This window comes from Equus caballus, chromosome 14, assembly GCF_041296265.1.
Source record: "Equus caballus isolate H_3958 breed thoroughbred chromosome 14, TB-T2T, whole genome shotgun sequence".
Lineage (NCBI taxonomy): Eukaryota > Metazoa > Chordata > Mammalia > Perissodactyla > Equidae > Equus > Equus caballus.
In genome coordinates, this window is record NC_091697.1 from 17,968,081 (window position 1) to 17,991,925 (window position 23,845).

General features: G+C 44.9%; 1 protein-coding gene across 9 annotated transcripts in view; it reads left to right on the forward strand.

Annotated features, from left to right (window-relative positions):
* Positions 1-1,468: 1,468 nt before the first annotated feature.
* Positions 1,469-23,845, forward strand: part of MAPK9 (mitogen-activated protein kinase 9) — a 58,674-nt gene continuing 36,297 nt past the window's right edge. For 4 of the 9 annotated variants that reach the window (XR_011424969.1, XM_070232856.1, XM_023617007.2 and 1 more), the window contains exons 1-2: positions 1,481-1,647; positions 13,592-13,762. Coding sequence is in view for 4 of the 9 variants with exons in the window: in XM_070232856.1 (XP_070088957.1) it covers positions 13,641-13,762 (122 nt within the window). In the remaining 5 variants the exon portion in view is untranslated. Of the gene's footprint in view, positions 1,648-13,591; positions 13,763-14,159; positions 14,401-23,845 lie in introns of those variants that run through there. The other 5 variants (XM_070232857.1, XM_023617006.2, XM_070232859.1 and 2 more) reach the window with 5 other exon arrangements.

Sequence of the window (23,845 nt, forward strand, 5' to 3'; positions counted from 1 at the left end):
ATGGACCAGCCCCCCTCCTACCCTGTCACTTCAGCTGTGTCCATTAATGTTCACTGTATTTCATAAAGCAGAAAAAGGCAGACTGCCTTCAGAAACCTCAGGGTGAAATATGAACAGGTGTGCATGTATGCGTACAATGACTTTTGGTACACACCTTGCGCAGGGTGAGTGCTGTAAACTAAAGGCTGGAGTGTGTCTGGGAATGGGTGCCCCTTCCAGTCTGAGGGGAAGCACCAATGTGCCTTGGAAAACTGCAGCTCTGACGATCCACGTTCTAGTTTCCGGCAATCCTTGATGGCAGCCATATTTAGTTCCCTGTTTCTGCTGTGCCCCCTGGGGCAGGGGGCAAGTGAGGCTGAGGTGAGGGGAGGAGCCCACCTGGTGGCCCTCTTCAATGCAGGCCACGCTAAGGAGCTAGAATTTCAAGCAGGGAGGGGCCATACTCAAGCTTGGAAGACTCCCTCTGGTGGCCTAAGAGGGACACCACGGCTGGCTGGATCTCTTCCTCCACCTCCTCTGAGGCCCTGGCGCCCCCAGCCTGGCCTGGGTCACAGGTTTGCTGCTCTTCCCAAATTCTGCCACCACCCTTCACACCCCTCAGCCCCCTGACCTGCCCATCTGCAGGGTCCTGCTCCTTCCACCCCAACCTGGCCCCCGCCTGGTCGCCCTGTGGGCCCTGGCGTCCTGTGAGGGCTGTTCCTCCTCCACAGTCCCCCACTCCCCCCATCTCTAAAGTCCAACTCCCCCACCCCATCCACGGCCCTCTGGGCGTTTCCCCACGGTGTCCAGCCTCCTTGCCTCACTTCCAGCTTTGCTTACCAAACGCGAATCCGGAACATCCAACACTCGAGCCTCTCCCGTCATTGCATACGTCCCCAGGCCTGCGGGGGCCCGGCCGGCCGAGGGGCCGCGTCGGCGTCCGGGAGCGCAGCCCTGGGCGCCCTCGGCACCGCACTCCCTTCCCCGCCTCACTGCCTGCCCCTGCTCTCGGGCAGAGGCGCGATGCCTGCGCCCTCGTCTGCCACTGCCCGGCCGGGGACAGTGGACCGCACGGGGTCCTCTCCTCGCACCTCCTCCGCTGATTGCCCGCCGCACCCCTCCAAAGGCCCCGCCACGAGCAGCGGCGCCCGAGCCCCCGCCCGCTCCCGCCCCGTCTCCTCCTCCCGGGAGCCACCGCACGGGCCCGAGCGCCCCCGGGCCGGGTCGTCCCCTCCAGGCCGCCGGCACGGCACCTGCAGCCCGAGGCCCGGCCCTTCGTCCCGCCGGCCGCCCTCTCCGCCGCCCCGCCGCGGGCCCGCCGGCTCCACCGACCCCGAAGCGCCGAGCCCGCTCGCGTCCGCAAGGCGCCTGCCCGCGAGCCCCGCCCCCCGGCCCAGCGGCCCCGCCATTGGCCGCGCCTGCCAGGCTCTCCGCGCGCTGATTGGCCGGCGCGCGAGTCGGTCAGGCGGGGCGCCGCGGCGGCGGCAGCGGCGGCGGCGGCGGCTGCGGCGGGAGGGGACCGGAAGGGTCGAAGCCCCGGCGCCCCCTCACACCCACTGCGGCGGCGGGCGGGGCGGCCGAGGCCGGGGCAGCGGAGCCGCGAGGGCCAGCGCGCAGCGCCGCCAGTCCGCCCGCCGCCCTCTCCCCGGCGCGGCGGCGGGAGGCGAGGTGAGCCCGCGGGCGGGCGGCTAGGCCCGGCGGGGCTGCTCGCCGGGCCCGGGGAGGGGCGGGAGGCCGCGCGGGGGGCTCCTGGCCGGGCGCTCACGCGCAACGGCAGCCCCGCCGGGATGCGCGCGAGCCCGGCGGCCGGCTCCGCGACCTTGGACCCGGGCCGCCGCCCGCGGGCCCTCGGAGGGTGGGCGCGCCTGCCCCCGCGCGGGGCGTCGTCAGGCTCCGCGGAGGAGTGTCAGCGCCGGGCAGAGCCAGCGCGCACGGGGGAGCCGGCGTTGGCGACCCCGCCGCGCTCCGCCGGTGCCTGGTCGTTGCCGTAGGCGCCTACCTCCCCACCGCTTGCCCCCGCCAGAGCCCGCTCTCCTGTCCAGTCTCCCCACCCGCCTGGCCGGCACCCCGTTTACCTCAGGACCTTTGCACTGGCGGTTTCCAGGGCGGGGAGTTGCCTCCCGGGTCTTCGCACAGCTGGCTCCCTCTGGTCCCTTCTCTGGCCAGATGTCTCCTTTTCTGTGACCACCCTCTGTGTCCCCTTCGTCTTGGCATGCCCGTTGTTTCATTTCCTCCCTGGCGCTCCCTGCGGGGTGGCACTGTTGGGTCTGCTGCGGTGGCACTGTTGGGTCTGCTGCGGTTCGTTCCCGTCGCCGCGGAGGACGCCGCTGCGCCCCTGGCCTCTGCGCGGCGTGCGCCCGTGACTCGGGGCGCCCCGCGGGGCTGGAGCGGCGGGCGCCTCGCTCGTGCGCGGACGCGTCCCCGCCGTGGCCCTTGCCCGTGGCCCCCGCTGCGGCGCCGCCCCCCGCGCGTGCGGAGCCGAACCCGGCCCGGCTGCGGGCCACCGCGGGACGCGCGGGGGCGGAGGCCCGGGCGGGATGGCGGGCGGGGGGCGCGGCCGCAGGGCCGCGGTGCAGCGCGGGGCGGGGGTGCACGGCCAGGCCTCGCCGCCGTGTGTTTGAGTCAGGCTCCAGATTTGCGTCTCTACTCCCCCGATTCCTAAATATTGGCGGCCGCTGATTAAAATTTTTAACCTGCCGTGAGCCAAGCAAAGGACAGAGCTCGTTCGGTTTGGCTGCAGGGTGGCCCCCTCCAGGCGGCTCCCCGGAGGGCAGCGCTGCGACGAGCGGGCCCGGCCGGGGGCTGGGCCGTCTGTCCCCTGCAGCCCGGCCGCGGCGGCTGGGAACGCGTTTCTGCAGGGCGCGGAGCGGGCGCCCACACTCGCAGCCGTTGGCTTCGGAGCCCGGGGCTGGGGGTGGATTTGAACCCGGGTCTCCCCAGATCGGCGTTCCTTCCTGGTCCCTCAGCTCTGAGTAGTCTCCTTTGCCTTTCTGTTTGTTCTGCAAGAACCACATCTGATCTAGATAATGCTTTCCTTCATTTAACCCCTTTTTCCCCTTAAAACGATACTGCAGGCTTAAAAATAACCCTATTTTGGTATAGTCTTCTTTGGAGACCTTTGAGATTTTCCTGAGAATTTAATTTTCAGAATACCAGGACTTTAAATAATTGGTTGACAGATTAAAATGTGTTTATTTGCCCCCCCCCCCAAATAAATGTTAGAGAGTGCACTTCACCTTGTCTATTTAAAATAAACTCTTCTTAATTTTCTGGGTAAAGAAAAGTGCCAGGTGAAGCAATTGATAGTGAGTAAAGCAGTTGTTTTTATGGTGCATAAGGTAAAACAGAAACCACATTTTTTTCTTGACACTGTTGATTCGGCAGTGGGGCAGCTATTTTTGGTCTAAGTATGTGGTTATACTTCACTGATGGTTAAGAAAGTGACATTTTTACATAATTTTCCTTAAGAATAATTAAATTTGTACTTGGCCTTTTGTGATTGTGTGAACTGGTTTCAACATTAGTCTTTATTTTAACTGTTTATTATGAGGACTTGTAAACAGATACAAAATGAACAGAATAGTATCCAGCTTCAACAGTTATCTTGTTGCATCCCCAATGTCATTCACATACACCCTCAACCCCCGTATTATTTGCAGGCAAATCCTAAATATCATGTCATTTCATCCATGAATTTTTTAGTCTATGTCTCTACAAGCTAAGGACTTTTTTTTTTTTTAAGATTTTATTTTTTTCCTTTTTCCTCCCCAAAGCCCCCCAGTACATAGTTGTATATTCTTCGTTGTGGGTCCTTCTAGTTGTGGCATGTGGGACGCTGCCTCAGCGTGGTTTGACGAGCAGTGCTATGTCCGCGCCCAGGATTCGAACCGACGAAACACTGGGCTGCCTGCAGCGGAGCGCGCGAACTTAACCGCTCGGCCACGGGGCCAGCCCCCCCAAGCTAAGGACTTTTTTAAACTTAGAAAAGCAGCAATTCCTTAATATAATCAAATAACCAGTCAATATTCAAATTTCCAATTGTCCTATAAATTGTATAGTTTCTTCAATAGTTTTTTTGAATTGGAATCAGGATCCAGATAAAGTCTGTATGTTGTATTTGGTTGATAAGTCTCTTTCTTTCAATCTGTAGCTTCCTCTGTTTTTGTTTTCCTTGTAGGTTGTTTATTGAAGCAATTGGGTTGTTCTATAGCATTTCCGTAGTTGGAATTTTACTGATTGCATCTCTGCCATGTCATTTACTGTGTTTCTCTGTATTTCCTGAAAATTCATGCTTGGCTCTGGACGAGGCTTCGTCGGATCAGGTGCCTTCCTGGGTGGGTAGGTGCTTCCACACAGGCCGGTGCCCCTGACTGGCTCGTCTGTGAGGCTAGCAGCTTTTGATGCTCACTGCCTAGACCCATCGATTCATTAGGAGGCGCAGGATTTGGGAGGCAGGTTTGTGTATCTTTTGCCTAGCAGGAACTCATTTTTTAAAAAAGAACTGGGGGTCTTCTCAGATTTTGTATTGGCCTTTGAATTGCCAGTTAAAATATTTTTAATTGGTACTTCAAATCCTCTTTGGAAAATGGGGTATATAAAAATAATGAGGACAGTAGTCATTGTTTTAACATAGGAATTCCTTACAGCTAAGAAAGTTTACTAAACATTTGAAGGTGAAATTCAACAAATTTGATTTTATATAGTTCTCTTGGTTTTTTTGTTTGTTGTTTGTTTTTTTGGTCTTATAAAATATTCCAAACCATACCCCTCCCCTAGTTCATTTTATCTTAGTATCTCTCTTAAGCGAAGACTACGTACTCTAAAACATTTCAGAAATGGTAAAAATGGATTTTAAGGATAGATGGGTTACAAATGAGATAGTTCTTTTTTTTCCTTAAAAATGAGGCATTAATATTAACTTTCTTTATGTTAAATAAGTTCTTGCCTGTTCTGAAGTTGTAATTTGAAGTATTTTATAACTGAATTATTTGGCTGTTAAGAGAATGAATAAACCACCTTTTAGTTTGTCCTTACATAGACCAGGGTGTGAAAAACTTAGTGATTTGTGTAAAAAAAAACTTTTTTATCTCCCTTTCCCTACAATGATGCTAAGAGAAAAAAACAATTGAGAAAGAATGATTACTTTTTTTTTTTTTTGAGGAAGATTAGCCCTGAGCTAACATCCGCTGCCAATCCTCCTCTTTTTGCTGAGGAAGACTGGCCCTGAACTAACATCCGTGCCCACCTTCCTCTACTTTATATGTGGGACACCTACCACAGCATGGCTTTTACCAAGCGGTGCCATGTCCTCACCCGGGATCCGAACTGATGAACTCCGGGCCACAGAGAAGCGGAACATGCGGACTTAACCGCTGTGCCACCAGGCCGGCCCCAGAATGATTACTTTTGAAATAGCTCCTTTTCCTAAGAAAAGATATATACACACACATATGTACACACATATGTATATAGTTCTACAGAACTGTAGGTGATTTCTTTTGTCAGATTATTTCAATACTGTCCATCTAAGCTGCTGCTGCTACTTGTTTGACTTGAGCGTATCTAGGCAGGGGGATGCAGCCCGGGAATACCCCAGCTCCGATTCTGGAATCAAATCTGCTCTACCAGCTCGTAACTCTCAGAAACACAGCTGCTATTATGTGTTGTGAAGCAGGTGTCTTCAACAAATTTCCTGATACATCACCTGCCTACCACACCCTGGAATGAAAAATAAATTCTGTGCATTGCCTCCTGCCTGTGCATTTTCACTGAGGTGCTCACCAGTATTAGCCATGTCCTCAGCTCTTGCACTTACCAGATTTTGGTTCACATTTCAGAATGCAGGCGTTTGGGGCGCAGTAAGAATAATGGGTGTGGGAACAGCTGTCCTAATGTCAGCCAACACTGAGACTTTGCCCTGTCCTGGGCACTGTGCTAGCTGTCCTCTGAGGTTGATTTTGCACATATCGCTGTTTCACAGGTGAGTGTAATTGCTTGCCCGGGGTCACTCAGATAAGCGCCAGCTCCACTGCCCTCTGACTCTTAACCACTGCAGCACGCTGCCCCACCACATATATTCTCCCACTTAGTTTTGCCTTAACAGACATTTAGCGGGCACCCACTGTGTAATTAGTAGGAGGCTGAGAAGTGGATCAAGCACATTTTCTGCCCCTGCAGATCTCCCAGGGTAGAAATAGAGATAGACTTGCAGTGTAGTAGAAAGTGAATATAGGTTGTGCTGCCAAAAAAGGGGGCCTGCCCAGCACAGTATGAAGGGAAAGGCTGTGGAGGAAAACTTGCAGGAGAAGCAGGTGCTTGCACTAGATTTTGAAGGAGGATGGAGGTTGGCCAGGAGAACAAAATGGGGAGGGAAGTCATTTCAGGCAGATGGAACAGCTCACGCAGAGGCCTGAAGGTGTGCAGGAGCCAGTGCGTCCGCTGGTCCCAGGTGGTGTGATTATTGCCTGAGAGTGGGCCAGAGGGCCTGTGGTCTCCTCTGCTGTGCTGAGGATTAGAATTTTACTCTCGAGGCGGTCGGTCACTGTTGAAGGAATTTAAACAGGAAAGCAGTATGACCCCAGCATATTTTCAACAAATCTCTCTCTTTTTTGATTCCTTATTTTGAAATAATTATAGATTCATAAGAAGTTGCAAAAATAGTACAGAGAGGTCCCATGCACCCTTCACCGAGTTTTCCCCACTGGTGGTATATTTACATAACTATACTACAGTACCAAAACCAGGAAATTGGCATTGGTACAATGTTTGCACAGTTCTGTCATTTTATTGTATGTGGAGATTCCTGTCACCACCACCACCACAACCAAGATGCAGAACTATTTCATCATCGCATGATCCCCCTTGTACTAGCCCCTTATAGCCACACCACCCTCTGTGTCCCCTAATCCATAACCCTTGGCGACCACTGATCTATTCTACATCTCTGTAATCTTGCGATTTCAAGAATGTTGTATAAATGGAATTACACAGTATGGACCTTTTGAGATTGGCTTTTTCACTAAGTATAATGCCCTTAAGATCCACGCAAGTTGTTATGTGTATCAGTAGTTCAGTCATTTCTATTGCTGAAGGATGTTCCATGGTGTGGATGACAGCAGTTGGTTAATCATCTGCTCATTGAAGGACGTCTGGATGGTCCCAGCTTTGAGCTGTTATGAGTAAAGCTGCTGTGAAGGTGCACGGGCAGCTTTCGGGTGGACAGATCTCTGTCTGAAGTGGCGTGTGTACCGTGGTTTGGAGGTAGCAGAAACGGAGGCTGCGAGGAGCACTTTGGCTATGGCCGTGCCCAGGGAGTGATGAGGAGGCCTTATCCAGAGCACTGGGAGTTGGGGCTGGAGACGGGGAGAAGGAACAGGCCCAAGTGCCTGTAGGAGCTGGTGGGGAGGCGTCCTCGCTGGACCTTCAGGATTCAGCAGTGGGTGATGTGATGATAAACACTAGTTACTCTGTATTGTAGTGTGTACTGTAGCTTAACTGATGCTCAGAAGGATGGCCCTGAGGGGCTGCAAGGTTCTTGATTATCAAAGAAAGATTAAGTTGTTGTGCTATTCTATTTTTAATTAGGATTCCAGTAGGAAAAAGAAAAATTTGATTAAGAATTTTGACCACAAGTATTGAAACAAAGAGGGTGATCATGGAAATGTGCTTTTTTTTTTCCCTTGGTGAGGAAGATTGCCCCTGAGCTAACATCTATGCCAAACTTCTTCTATTTTGTATGTGAGGTGTTGCCACAGCATGGCTTGGTGAGTGGTGTGTAGGTCCGTACCTGGGATCTGATCCTGCAAACCCTGAGCCACCAAAGCAGAGCATGCGAACTTAACCACTATGACACTGGGCCAGCCCCATGAAAATCTGCTTTTAATCACAGCAGTCAGTTAATTTAAATATTGCGTGTCCTGGGTATTCTGAAGTATTAGGATGATTAAAATTTTGAGTCTGTGGATGACTGAGTCATTTTAATCAGAAGAAGAAAAAGCATGTGTGGTGAAGTCAGCAGGATGAAGTGTGGAGGACTGGGTTTTTCTGGCCTGGTCTTGACCAGCCCTTGGACACATCACTTTACTTTCTAAATAAAATTAAAGATAATAGAGTGGTGTATTGGGAAGAGCATGAATATTATAGTTAAACACACCTAAATTCAAATCCAGGCCATACCACTTTCCAGCTGGAATTTTGGCAACTCCCGTGCTGCTCGCTCATTTGCAGTGGAGTTGGTCCCGAGCACCTCGCGGGCTGTTAGGAGAGCCTTTGTGACTGCGCAGCTCTGAGCCTGACCCACTCTCCTGCCTCGAGTCCCCTCTGCTTCAAACCCGTCCTCCATACGGGTGTCGGAGTGACCATTCTGCAGCTTTTCATTTAAAATCTTTGTTTAATTAATTTTTAAAATGTGACATATGAACATAGTTTAAAAAAAGAGACAGAACAGAAAGTGATAATGGGAAGAGTGAGTCTCGTTTCCCACTGTGTCTCTGCGCTTGTTGGCGTGGTGTGCGTGTTTTTTCCGTAGACTGATGTTTACTCTGGGCGCTCTTCTTTAGCTTGCTTTGGTTCCTTTATATATCTGGGACATCTTTCCATATCAGTACATCAAGTGCCTGCATTGTTTTTAATGGGTTTTTTTGTACTTCTGTGCCATAATTTATTGAGACAATCCACAGTGTATATTTTAGATTATTTCTAATATTTTTCCTGTTATAAGAAATGCTAGAAACATTTTTCACAAATCTTTGGATATTCATATACATATATTTGTTAGATACAGTTATAGAATTGTAGTTGCCAGATTAGGATTCATGTCCACTTAAAATTTTCGTTAGATATTACCTATTTTACTTCTAAAAGATGTTTTACCAGTTTACAGTTCTCGTCAGCATGTATGAAAGTCCGTGTTTCCCCACACCTGGGCTGCAGTGCCAAGCTTGTGCTCAGGTCTTACCTCCTCCAGGAAGCCTGCCTTTACATTCATCTCCCACTCACACACTCCTCTCCTCGTTCACTTGCTCCTCCCCCTGGACACCGCTCTGCTGGGCTCCTGCCTTGCGGCCTGTGCACACTCCTGGATGTTTCCTGTGTGGTGTAGTGATTATGCTGTTGGCAGCTGGAGGGAAGGGACTGTCTGGTTAGCACGCTCCCACAGCGCCTGCCTTGCACTTGGCACACAGGAGGCCCTCAGGAAATGTTTGTTGGGCGAACTCAGTGAATGGTAGCTGATGTCTCCAGACTCGGACTGTGTACTGCTCTCCACTGTTCTTTCCCACTTTAAAATTTGATAGCTACGTAAAGCTGTAGTAGATTTTTTTGATTTAGAAAAATTAATGAGATTTAATATTTATAGTACGTGAATTGCTTATATTTGGAAGAATACTGGAGTTAGAGAAATTTTTTAAAAAAGCATTTCTTACTCTCAGTTGTAAACAGGTAGGAATGTTCCTCATGCACGATATTTATTTATAGAGTGGGTAGATTTTACTCCAGTATCCTGGAGGGGATTCTGCAAGAGTCCCCAGTCTTGGTGAAGTAGAGATTTTAGATTAGATTTCATTCAACAAGCGTTCTCGAAACAGCATAGGAAGGGGGAATGGCATGGTCATGAGCCGGATGCCTCTAGTGAGGCCTTGCCGAGTCCTTCCCTCGAGGCGTCCACTCGCCACAGTCAGGTGTGAGGAGCCCAAGGAGCAAAGTGTGTCCCCCTAGGGGCTTTTTCACTGCATCCTTGGTGCGCACTAGACATTTCCTTAAGTTATCTAACAGTGCTGTGTGAGAGGGAAGACAGGCCTGCCCCGCTTTTGAGGAGCTCCCAGCCTGGGGGAGGGAGGCAGAGACAGACCTGCAGAAGCCGAGTGACAGTGCAGTGCCCACTGGGCTGCACAGCGCAGCAGCAGCGTGGGCGGGCACCGGGTCCCACTGCTGGGAGCCGAGGTGAGAAACCAGCACCCGCTGGTGAGGGGAGTGGAGGCAGCAACTGCACTTCATGTCCTGGTATTGTGGTCACATGAAGAATGCTTATACTTCCCCCTTTGTGAACTGTTTTCTGAAATCCAGTTGAGGACCATTTTGTTGAAATATGATCTCAACAGAGTTGATTTCATTAATGGCTAAATTACATACATTCTTGGGTTGCCTTGAGCTTCTTTCTCTTACTCTCATCAAGCCTGAGCTTGACAGAGAAGGTAGCTTTGACAGGTTCTCTCTTAGGTGTTTTTTTTTCTGCCTAATAAGGGAAACTTATTTTAATTTTTAGATTATTTTAAATCTTGCAATGAAATTATGTCAGTAATTCTTGAACCTATTGATGTAATGTCCTCCCAGAATTCACTAAAGCTAACTTAATATTGTACCCGTACAGCATAGGTTACTGCAGCTGCAGCAGAGTTTCAGGGTTGCTCAGCGAGGTTGAGATTAATTCGTATTGGTCCCATGTGTGCAGGTGATCCAGAATGGGGGGCAGCTCTGAGCCCCAGGTCATTCAGGAATCTGGCTGGTGGGCAGCTCTGTTTTCTTCAGCATGTGACTTCCAGCTCCAAGTCTACGACGGCTGATCCCTAGCCAGCAGTAAGGGAGAAAGATAGATGGAGTGGACGGCAAGCAGCTTTCTGTAAAAAAAAAAAAAAAAATCTGGAAGTAGCATATATCACTTTTTTTCCAAATCTCATTAGCCAAAAGTTGATCATCTGGACACACCTGGTTGCCAGGAAAGCGGCCAGATGCTGTCTCTAGTTTGGTAGCCGTTTGTCCGCTGGAATGAGGCGGCTTCTGCTTCTAAAGCGAACAAGGGCAGAGTGGACCCTGGAGCACATCCGTCAGCAGCCTGTGCCTTCATGCGGCTCACCCCTTCCCTGTCCAAAGCTGAACTTGCTCGCTGTGTGTGTATCTTCTGCTCACCCCCAGCTGCTTCACCCTCATTTCTCCTGTCTCCTCTGGGTCAGCAAGTCACGTACGTTCTTCCTCCAAGCCCTGCATTTCCCCACCTGCCATTATCCTACTGTTTTTGCCAGGTCTCCCTGTCTTCAGTCCTGCCTGCTTGAATCCATCCCTTTCTCAGCTTCCCAAATGACCTATCTGAAGAGCATGTCTGAGCACGTGCCTCTGGTGCTTTGATGGCTCCACAGCCCTCAGGGCCCAGGTCCAGATGGCTCCAAGCAGCTTCCAGGGCCTGTGGTGATCTGGCCTCCTTTTCTCTCTCCAGCTTCTCTTCCCCACTAGCCAGCAAAACTAAATCTCAAATGACTTGTCATGCTCAGAAGGTACCTCTAGCTCTCTGTGCATGCTCCTCCTCTTCCCCACACCTTCTCCATCCTTCTGGGTTTAGGGCTCTTCTTGCATCCGGTCTCTTCCTGAGTGTGCCCGCCGTGTGCGCTCTCTGTAAGCTCTCCGAGGACGTGCACTTGGCTGTCCTGGCACAGGACCTCGTCCACAGTGGTGCCCAGGAAATGCTTTATCAATGACCAGCCCTGCTGGTACATTACAATATGGCAAAGAACAGCAGGTTGTAGTGGCTACGTGCCTTTTCACCAAGTCTGTCTCTGATCCTCAGTGCTTGCACCCCACTGGCCAAGCTGAGCAACTCACTTAGTCTGAGCAGTCAGTTTAAGCTTTGTGCTTCTACTGTCTGTCTCTCGCAAAACAGCCCAGGGCAGATGCCACCTTCATGAAAGGCTCCTTGTCTTCTGCACTCCTGCCCATGGCTAGGAACTCTTTTGCTTTTTGCCTTTGTTATTTTTTGCATATGGCCCTTACCTCGTTGTAACTTGTATTACAATACAGATAACGGACTCATTCCTCACACTTCTCCCTCAAATAGTGAATTATATGCTGTTTCAAGACTGGTTGCCAGCTGATAGTGCTGTGTCTCCTACATTACATATCACTTTCTTGTACAAAGAACCCTGTAAATGTTGAGCTGAATTGTCTCAGCCTCTTAAAAACTATAAATAAATTAACCTTTAGAAAAGGATATCCTTCAGATGTCAGTAAAATGGAACAGCATTATAAGGAATCGTTAGATGCTGTATTATGGGTCAGATCAGCAAAGGTTTATTGAACGCTCCTGCTGTCCCAGGGCCCAGGCAGTCCCTGTCCTCCTGTCTCAGGAGTGTGGGATGCCAGGGTGAGAAGATAGACCTGCCCCTGCCCTCCTGGACCTTGGGGCCCCCTCCTCACAGCAGCGTGGCGTGGCCAGCTCACTAAGCCTTGGGTCACTCCCCTGTAACGTGGGTCTGACAGCCCTGCTGTGCAAGTTGTCGTGAGCAGTGTGCTGGTTTGTCTAGTGCAGGGCTGGCCTCCTGGAGGCACCCCCGGCAGGTGTGCGAGGGCTCTCAGTTGCAGTGGCTGGTGGTACTAAGAGCTGTGCTCCAGCCACTGACTGCCCTGAGAACAGCAAAAAAGCATGAAGCAATAGTCAGTTGAAGAAACTATTCATTTTATTTAAATTCTTTGTTTAGGTTTGTTACTTATCAATTTATATTCATGTTTAATGGAAATCCTAGACATCATGTGTTGAAATACAAATCATCACTCCAAAACACTCATGAGTAGACATTAAATATTAGATGGTAGAACACACAGGCAGGAATTTGCTGGAGCTATAGAATAAAATTTAAATGCTGTGTTTTTAAACAGTGTAGAATGTTTATCTAATATGATTTTATTGTTCACTTTAATTTTTAATAAAAGACCGAAATAAATGGCTTGCTGACCTTTTAATAAACATTGTCAGACAAGAGCCAAGGAACCAAGTAAATGTTGCTGCCTGCTGATTTCTGTTTGCTTGTTTGCCGTATGAAATCATGCAGGCTCCTGCAGAGTGGGCGTCTCAGCCTCCCGTCTAAACCATAGGACAGCCACTCTCGGGCTGCCAGTTTATACTTAGACCTCGTGAATAACATAGCATCCGTGCTGTTGATTGCGGGTCATGACAGAGTTCTCTGTCTACCATGTCTGGAGTGAAGCCCATTAGAGACATAGGGTGTGGGGACCACAGGTCGCCTCCAAGACCACCTCACAAGGCAGGAGCGTACCAGTGGGCCTGCATAGGACACACCTGTGGCACCAGCCTCCCAGCAGCCCACTGTTCTTCAGCTTTCCCCTTTTACATCTCTTTGGCATAGGACTTGCTTTTTGCTTCATCACTTTAACTTGAATTTATGGACTTAGCAGAAGACAGGTCCATTTGTTTTCCTGCGGGAATTATAGACATGATCATTCTGAAACAGCACCTCCCTCTCTGGTTGAGGTAATTTAGCGTAAGCTGGTCCCACAGGAAGCAAGCTGATGAGAATCAGAGAGTGACGTGGTCTTGTCATGGCTAGTAAAAATGTGCAAATTCTTTTCTCCGAAGTTTGTTATTTTCTAAACCAATTCCTTAAAGTGTGGTCATACAGGGCCTCAGATTTCCTTCCTTTCATAATGGCCTGATACCCCTGAAATGTGTTTCCATTTTTTGCATGTTGCTTAACTTCAGAACTTGGTCAGACTGAGTTTATCAACTTACAGCCGCATCATCTTCTCTGCCAATAAATTTGAAACACTGTTAAGTGAGCTATGCATGTATAATTTCAGTAAGAGTGCATATTCATTCTGTTTTTCTTTTAAGGAATCTGACGACTCTCCCAGCTCTTTGGAGTATTATATAACACTACATCATGAGTGACAGTAAATGTGATAGTCAGTTTTACAGTGTGCAAGTGGCAGACTCAACTTTCACTGTCCTGAAACGTTACCAACAGTTGAAACCTATTGGCTCTGGAGCCCAAGGAATTGTGTGGTAAGTATGGTCTCTTTCAATAGCGTGGACTGAGTTGTTTTTGTAATAAAAACGAAATAAAACCAAATCGTAAGAATTTAGAAAGACTGATGATAAAAATATTCTTTTCTTAGCTATACGTTTATGAGCTAAATTGAATCAACCTCTTGCTCTAGTTATATTTAGTCAGATTGTAGGCTACAAACCCAAATTCTTAGAATGTTGCATAAATTTAAATAGGTAGCAATTTTTCTGTTTTTTTCTTTTTTTTTCTTTTCCATTACCCCTGTCATTATGATATTAGAATAATAGGTATGACAGTGAGTTGTAACAGAAATCTGGAGTTTTATTCATTTCTTCATCCTGGCCACCTTTCCCCCTCCCCCTTTTATTCCCAATCACTCCTATTCATTTCTAGGCGCCGTCATTGCAGTGCCTTGCCCTTCATTGGCAGGATGAGGCCAGTCAGTGTCATTATCACCTCATGGATTAACCAGGAAGGGATGCTGTGTGAGGGGTTGGGCTGGCCGTCTCTTCCTTGGTGTCTCACTTCAACTATGTGTCCAGCCCAGGACGTCAGAACCGTTGGTCTGACCCTGAACCTTAGTCTCTTGCATGGTAAGACAGTCAGCTGCCGCGACATCACTGGCCAGCTAAAGGTAAAGTTTTTCACATGTTTTCTAGACTACAGTTATCAGCACTTCCAGAACTTTTTATCCCTTGTTTTTCTTGGCAAAATTTTTTTTCCTTTTTTGGTCAATAAAAACAAGATTATCTTTGCATCTAAACGAACTGTGATGAAGCTAAGCATCCAATGTTTACAGCCTGTAAGCAGAGGGGATTCAAGATAAAGGAGAACTCTGGATGTTCTGGTAGGGGAGCTTATGTTTTCATTAGAGATGTTGAGTATGGAGAATCCTCACCAGTTACAAACGTAAGTGATCCTCTCTTGTAGAGACACGTGATCAGGGAAGTCAGTTGTTTGCATTGGCTTAGGTGGTTGGAGGCACTGGGAGCTCAGAGGAGATGGCAGTATAGATCTTCCCAGAAAAACTAATGAGGGAGAAGGGGCTGTTTGGAAGAAATGCCCAGCTTGTGTCTAAAGTAGTGGTGTTCTTTCTCTCCAAACAATACCATGCTCTGTTGGTACTTAAATCCACTGTGCCACGAGAAGCTTTAAAGTCAGTAGATAGTTCACATTAGGAAACTTGGATGTTAATAAAAAGTTCTAGATGATAAAACATTCTTTTGATTTATAATCCATCTCTTTTTTGGAATCAGATGGTAATTTGACACAGGTAATTCGGCAAGACTGATATCAGGGACATTTAATGTAATAACCACATTAAGAGGCTGAGTAAAAGTTCCTTACTAATTGTAAAATGGGAGGCTTTGTAAAAGGTAGGCAGTTAAAAAGAATGACTTCATCACAACATGGTAAATAACAGTGAAATCACATCATGCTTCATAAAATCCTATTTTGTAGAGATTGATTTTAATTTCCGGTTTGCATGTGCTACTTCTCAGCTTTATTTTTTAAAGAAACGTTTAATAGTGAAATTATTCATTATGGATATGTATTTTTCATTTAAAAATTCTAGTTTTGAAATGAAAGTTCCTAATACACCATTATAAGCTAAACTACCTCTGGTAAAAGTAGTGGTAAAATTATAGACTAGAACGTTCTGTATTTTTAAAAAATTTTAAAAACTGTGAGTCCAGAAATAAACCCATTCATCTATAGTCAGTTGATTTTTGAAAAAAGTGGCAAGATCATTCAATGGGGAAAGAATATTCTTCAACAAATGGTGCTGGAACAACTGCATATCCACATGCAAAAGAAAAGTTGGACGCCCAGCTCTCATCATATAAAAAATTAATTCAAAATGGATCAGTGACCTAAATATAAGAGCTAAAACCATAAAACTCTAGAAGAAACCAGGGGGAAAGCTTCATGACTTTGGATTTCTAGAAATGATACTAAAAGCATGAGCAGCATAAGAAAAAATTGGGCTTCATCAAAATTAAAAACGTTTTTGCATCAAAGGACAATATCAAGAGAGTGATAAAACAACCCAAAAAAATGGGAGAATATTTGCAAATCATATATCTGATAAGAGTCTTGTATCCAGAATATATAAAGAACTCTTACAATTCAACATCAAAAAGACAACCCAGTTTTAAAAAACAATGAACTTGAAAAGACATTTCTCCAGAGATCTACAAGTGGCCAGTAAGCACATGAAAAGTTGCTCATTGTCACTCATTTGGGAAATGCCTATCAAAACCACACCCACTAGAATGACCATAATCAACAAAACAGAAGATAAGAAATGTTGGGGAGTATGTGGAGAAATTAGAACCCTCATACATTGCTGGTGAGATTGGAAAATGGTGCAGCCTGTTTGGAAGACAGTTTAATGGTTCCTAAACAAGTGAAACATAGAATTACTATATGAACCAGTAAATACTCCTAGTTATATACCCAAAAGAATTAAAAAGACATGTTCATACAAAGACTTGTACACAAATGTTCATAGCAGTGCTGTTTCCAAAGGCCGAAAGGTGGAAACAGCCCAAATGTCTATCAGTGGGTAAATGGATACATAAATCGTGTTATACACGTACATGAAATATTATTCATAAAAAGGAATGAAGCACTGATACATGCTACAACGTGGATGATCCTAAAAAACACTATGCTAAGTGAAAGAAGCCAGACACAAAAAGTAGTATATTACAGTCATGCATCACTTAATGACAGGGACGCGTTCTGAGAAATGCGTCATTACACGATTTCATCCTTGTGTGAACATCACGGAATGTACTTACACAAACCTAGATGGTACAGTCTACTACACACCTGGGCTATATGGTACTAATCTTACAGAACCGCTATCATGTATGAGGTCTGTCATTGATCAAAATGTCGTTATGCTGCACATGACTGTATATGAGTCCATTTATGTAAAATATTCAAAGTAGGTAAATCCATAGAGAAAGATGGCGGATTGGTGGTTAATGGGCAAGGAGGAGGGGGAAATGAGGAGCAACTGCTTAATGGATATGGGGTTTCCTTTTGGGGTGATGAAAATCTTTTGGAATTACATAGAGGTAGTGATTACACAGCATCGTGAATGTACTAAATACCACTGAATTGTTTACTTTAAAATGGTTACTTTTATAATTATGTGCATCTCACCTTAATAAAAAATTCTTTTTAAAAAGTAAACTGGAAGATGCCTTAAACTAAAGGTATTTGTCATTTTTAATAGATATTTAACTCCTAATACCATAGTATTGTTTATAATAATATTTTCATGTTATATTATGTGTAAAATATGTTGCAATTTTCTTATAGTAGCTTAAGTTATATATTGACAGTATCTTAGTAATTTCACTTAACTCAATATTTTCATCATTTAAATGAATTTATGACAATTTATTAATATTTGTAGGAGCAGCTTTCATCTCACAGACAGGAAGATAGGAAGAAAAAAGTATGTAGAGGCTAAAATTTTAACACCATCCTGAATCTTGTCTCTCGCACGTCCCCATTTCCATAGCTTGAGTTTTGATTCTAAGGAAAGATCAAAAACTGTGTTTTGCTCAAGGAGGTGAAGGACTTACACACTGAAAACTATAAGACATTATTGAAAGAAATAGATGATGACATAAAAAGATGGAAAGAGATTCCATGCACATGGATTGGAAGAATAAACATAGTTAAAATGTCCATATTACCCAAAGCAATCTACAGGTTCAGTGCAGTCCTAATCAGAATCCCAGTGACATTCTTTACGGAAGTAGAGTAAAGAATCCTAAAATTCATATGGGGCAACCAAAGACCCCAAGTTGCTAAAGCAGTCCTGAGAAAAAAAGAACAAAGCTGGAGGCATCACAATCCCTGACTTCAAAATGTACTACAAAGCTGTAGTGATCAAAACGGCATGGTACTGGTACAAAAACAGACACACGGATCAATGGAGCAGAACTGAAAGCCCAGAAATAAAACTCCACATCTACAGACAGCTAATCTTTGATAAAGGTGCCTAGAACATACAATGGAGAAAAGACAGTCTCTTCAATAAATGGTGTTGGGAAGTCTGGACAACTACTTGCAGAAGAATGAAAGTAAACCATTATCTCGCGCCATACACAAAAATAAACTAAAAATGGATCAAAGACGTGAAGATAAGTCCTGAAACCATAAAACTCCTAGAAGATAATATAGGTAGTACACTCTTTGATGTCAAACTTAAAAGGATCTTTTCGAATACCATGTCTTCTCAGACAAGGGAAACAAAAGAAAAACTAAACAAGTGGGGATTCATCAGACTAAAGAGCTTCTGCAAGGCAAAAGAAACTAGAATCAAAACAGAGACAACCCACCAATTGGGAGACAATATATATGTGACAAGGGGTTAATCTCTGTAATATATAAGGAACTCACACAACTGAACAACAACAAAACAAACAGCCTGATCAAAAGATGGGCAGAGGATATGAACAGACATTTTTCCAAAGATAGACAGATGGCCAATAAACTCATGAAAAGATGTTCAACATCACTAATCATCATGGAAACGCAAATCAAAACTACACTAAGTTGCCAGCTTGCGCCTGTTAAAGTGGCTATAATCACTAAGACTAAAAACAAATGTTGGAGAGGGTGTGGAGAGAAGGGAACCCTTACACACTGCTGGTGGGAATGCAAACTGGTGCAGCCACTATGGAAAACAGTATGGAGATTCCTCAAAAAACTAAAAGCAGAACTACTATACGACCCAGATATCCCACTACTGAGTATCTACCCAAACAATTTGAAATCAACAATCCAAAGTAACATATGCACCCCTAAGTTCATTGCAGCACTATTCACAATAGCCAAGACATGGAAACAATCCAAGTGCCCATCAACTGATAATTGGATAAAGAAGAAGTGGTATATACATACAATGGAACACTACTCAGCCATAAAAAAAAAAAAAAATCATCCCATTTGCAACAACATGGAAGGACCTGGAGGGAATTATGCTAAAGAAAATAAGCCATACTGAGAAAGACAAACACCAGGTGATTTCACTTATATGTGGAATATAAACAAGCACATGGACAAAGAAAACAGTTCAGTGGTTACCAGGGGAAGGGGGGAGGAGGGTGGGCACAGGGGGTGAACGGGAACACTTGTGTGGTAACAGGCAAGAAATAAGGTACAACTGAAATTTCACGACGATGTAAACTATTATGAAAATAAAAAAAAACAAAAAACTGGGTTTTGCTCTTTTCTGCTCAAGAAAGAAGTCATTACTTTGAACTGATTAAGGCAGCTCATTAATGAGCCTGTGCATAGCTAAGTTTATTTCGTGATCTTTGATGTCATTATTCACTGAACTTCGTAACCCAAGCCAATTATTCATTATCAAATAAAAACATTTTTGTTGGGTTAACTATACTGAATGCATGAAAAAATGGTTAATTAACTTGATTCAGATTATTGACATTTTCTTTTAGAAATTAGACTTCTGGGATATTTCATCTTTTGGCCGTTAGAAGAGGTGCCATCTTAGGAGTTGGACCTAGGCAGTTGGAGAGCAGGTTTCCGTTATTAAATTATTGCTACTTCCCCTCAGAGCCTGTGGTGGCTTCCTGTCAGCCAGGGAGATAGGTGACTGCTCCTTGCCTGCCTTCTGGGCTTGAGGCTCCGTGGGCCATTGAGTTGCAGCACTGGTGGTCCTGGGAGTGGTAGTCCCCAGGTTGACAGGAGAGAACCTTCACCCATGATACTTCCTCTGCATGTCCTTTGAGGATTTTTTCCTGACTCTATTTTGTACAGCTTCTTGGGTATTGACATTATGCTTTAAGGTCCTCAAAATAATAGTGTTCTGTACATGGTGCAAAGAGAGGGTCTTTTACCTTGTCCCACTGTTTGGATAGAGCAAGAAACTGAATGGCATCAGTCAGACTCCTTTCTTACCCATCAGTGATAGAAGGGCCCGGGCATCCCCACCATCAAGCCCGGACTTCCACATAACCTGTTTTCTCCAGTGGTCTCTTCCCTGCAAACATTGCAGGTTCTTTCCCATGCCCATCACTTTTGTCCCCACTGCATCTCCTGGTTGGATTCTCCTCTGAAACCCCACGGTCTGTCCAGACCCTACCCCAGTCTTTCAAAACTTTGTTGTCTATGAAACCTCCCCAGATAATTGCCGCTCACACTTGGAATGGAACCTCCTCTCTGATTGAACCAAATGCTGCATGGACATATGCACACACATACTCCAGGACTGTAAAATAAGAAGTTTGTGTTTTAAACCAGTAAATTTGTGGTAATTTGTTATAGCAGCAGTAGGAAACGTATACAGGGGATATGTATGCTTTTATATTTTGAGAAATAAAATATAGTAGCAATAGCACATGCTTTACAAAACTTGTTAGTCATCTGTCTAAACTAGAGCTTTATAAAGACATAGGAACAGGTGTGCAGGTAAGCCACAGCGCAGATGCTGGTACAGGGTTAAATAGAAGAGCTGGGACCAGAAGAAAATATTCTTACTTCCAATTTTGAATTGTTTTTACAGTTGTCTTTGATTTGTTCCTATGTTTTTGTTGTTCATGAAAAATATGCTAGTAATATTTATTAGGAAGTTTTAAATATTTACCATTTTGTAGTACTCATTAATATCAACTAAGTTGTAGAGTAAAATTAAGTAATTGCAAGACTTTGAAGTTCTAGTGGGGAAAATGTGTGTACAGTTCTTTCATATACATTCATTTTTTCTTTCACCTTCTAAAATCTCTTATTCAACCAAAATAGTAAAGATTATTTGTTTTATAACAATTCTATGAAGTGTTTAACTTAAAAAAAAAAGTGTTTAAATATTAAATCTGGCAGTACTTAGAAGGGACAATTAAAACCTTAACATGAAATGGTTGGTGTAGCTCTAGTTCTGTACAAACGTGAATATTGGCCTCTTACATTGTATTATTTTCCCTCCATTAGTATAAATAAATTAAAACATAATATTCACAGCAAAACTTCAGTGGTAAAGGAGATATATGGTAAAACGCTGTAATTCAGGAGAGTTGAGTTCTAAGTCCAGCTCTGATCCTCATAGAAGTAGTTCTTTGTGACCCTGGGTAAATCATTGTGTCTTTATGGGCTTTAATATTTTCACCTCTAAAATGAGTGGTTTGGAACTTCTGATTTAAGATGGTGCATCAGACACCTAAACAAAGAGACCAGGAGAGTAGCAATCAATGAATGAGAGCTTTTAACAAGTTTCTGAAATATAAAAAGTAATTGGAAGCTTGATGCAGATAAAACAGAGCAGAGGAAGTGAAAATAAGTAGATGAGACATTTGCAGTAAGGAAGAGAACCAATCTATAGTAGAACCCCCTCAAAGAGGTTGTGGGCATAGAGATGATGAATACAGAAAATGAAGATGAAACAGGTGGCTAGAAATAGAGGTGTTAATTGAAAGTGTGTCTATAAAACAACTATGCCAATTGACTCCCAGCTTTCCCACCCCAATCCCCCTGCTCAGCATTTGCCCCTAGAGAGTAGGCAGGCCAGTGAAGAATTATTAGGCCAGAATCCAGGGAAGGACAGAACCCTAGTGAGGGGAACCCAGAATTTGGGGCCGTCTGTCCCTTGAGAGCATTTGAAAGTTCTGGAGTGGGCAGCTGAGAGATTGAGTAGTTCTTTTGGCTGCCTCTGGGGCTGGGAGCCAGGGATTGGAGTCCAGGGCCCTCTAGAGGGGTCTAGTGAACTTCATTTGTTTTGAATTGGGCCCATAAAGAGCTGCATCCTAGAAGTAAGGATGAACCAGAAAGAGACAGGCTCTTGCAGGCACTGCCATTCAGCTTCAAATCATGTAATTTGCTGGACTTGTACTGAGGTGAACCCAAATTGCTCCTGCCCCCAGGTACCCAGCAGAAGTAAATGTAAATTTCCTCTTGAGGAAGATAGCATCATCTTGTATATCAAATTATTTCCAGGTAGTTTTACAAGTACGAGGCTCAGCACATAATCAGAAATAACTAGGCACACAAGGAGATTAGACAACATGCACAAAATTCAGCACAGACAACAGAGAAAAGAAACAGATCCATGGGAGATGTTGGTCTTAATCAGATCCAGACTTTTAAATAGCTATGATGTTATATTCAGCATGATAAAAGACAAGATGAAAAATTTTTGGTGGAGAAATGAAAACTTAAAAAAAAAAAACAAATTCTAGAACTGTAAGATATAGTAATTGAATTATGAAGTTAATGGATGGGTTTAATAGCATATTAGATATAACTGGAGAGAGAATTAGTGATCTGAAAGATAGGTCAGAAAAAATATCCAAAAATGAAGCCTGGAGAGACAAAAAGAGTAGAAAAATACAGAAGAGAAGATGTGTTAGTTTTGTCTTGCGGCATCGCAAATTGCCACAAACTTAGCAGTTTGTAACAGTGTATAATCTCAGTTCTGTAGGCTGGGAATCTGATGGGCAGCAGAGCCCAGCTCTCTGCTCAGCATCTCACAAGGCTGAAATCAAGATGCTGGCTGAACTGGGCTCTTATCTGGAGGCTCTGGGGAAGAATCTGCTTCCAAGTGCTTTCAGGTTGTTGGCAGAACCCCAGTCCTTGCAGCTGGAGGTCTGAGGTCCCCATTTCCTCACTCCCTATCAACCAGGGGCCATTCTGCTCCTAGAGGCTCCTGCTTTCCTTCTCGCATGACCCCCTCCATCTTAAAGGCAGCAGTGGGACATCCAGTCCTTCTCAGGACTCATCTCTCTCTGACTTCACCTTCTTCCCACCTGCCAGAACAAAGTCTGCTCCTAGAGGGCTCTTGTGATAGTTGATCCCCTGACCCCAAACTACCTTTTGTTGAATTACTGAGTATGTATAGCCCCGTTGCAGGACACAGGTCCAATATGCAAAAAAACTCAAATGCCTAGAAATTGGTAGAACAAACCACTTTTGAAAACAGTTTGACATTATTTACTAAAATAGAAGCTATGCAATCCCTCTTAGCTATCTACTTGTAAGAAATACATGCATAGGGGACCCAGAACCATGTAGGAGAATGTTTATGACCATGTTTTATATAATTGCTTGCAGAACTGAAAACAATTATCTATCAACGTTATGTCATATAGTTATGTAAAGGAATATTATAGCAATGACACAGAATGAATTATAGCTACACATCTCACAAATAGAATAGGTGAGTGAAAAAAGTCAGACACAGATGATTTCAAAAACCAGGCAAAGATAAGTCAGAAGTAGTTAGCATCTTTAGGGAACAGGATGGGTGATGATTGGTAGGAGATGCATGAGGGGCTTTGGGGATGCTGAAAAAACATGGCTCTTTACAATCAATCTTGAGCCAGTGAGCAAAAAAGGGAAACAAAGGAATGAATATCAGAGAGGCGTAAGCCTTCTCACCAGCGACACTCAACACTGGAGATCAGTGAGTTCCGAGAGCACATGGATTTTGAAATCAACCAAGGGTGAGGGCAGAGTAAGATCGTTTATTTTCCATGCCCTTTTTCTGAGGAAATTGCTTGAGGATGTACTCCAAGAAGAAGGAGAATACCAGGACGTGTCATGTGAGAAACAGTGGAGGCTAGTGAAAAGAAATCCCAGGATGATAACCATGTAGCAGGCCTTGAAAGAAACTCTAGGAAAAACATCTCCAAAAAGAATGGAATAGATTCCAAACAATAGATAATGTGAGTAAGAAACCAGGAAGTACTGGTGATAGGCTTAGCAAAGGTTTATTTTTCTTTCCTTAATAATAAAAATAAAAAGTTTATTAGAAATTTGTGGGGGGAGAGCTAGAAAAAGTCATGGTCTAAGTATAAAAGAAATTAAAAGGACATCATGTTTGAGCAATTGATGAAATGTGAAAAAAAGAATCCATTTGACCTTAATGTTGGAAACATCTCATTCTCTTATGAGTGGCAGCAAGGGTCATGTGATCTTTAGAAATGAAATGTAATCCCAGCTGTGCAATTAGTAATATTTACATGTGCACACACATACACATACATTCTCTGTCTTGATTTTCAACTTTTATACACATCCTAAAGAAGAAACACAGAAGA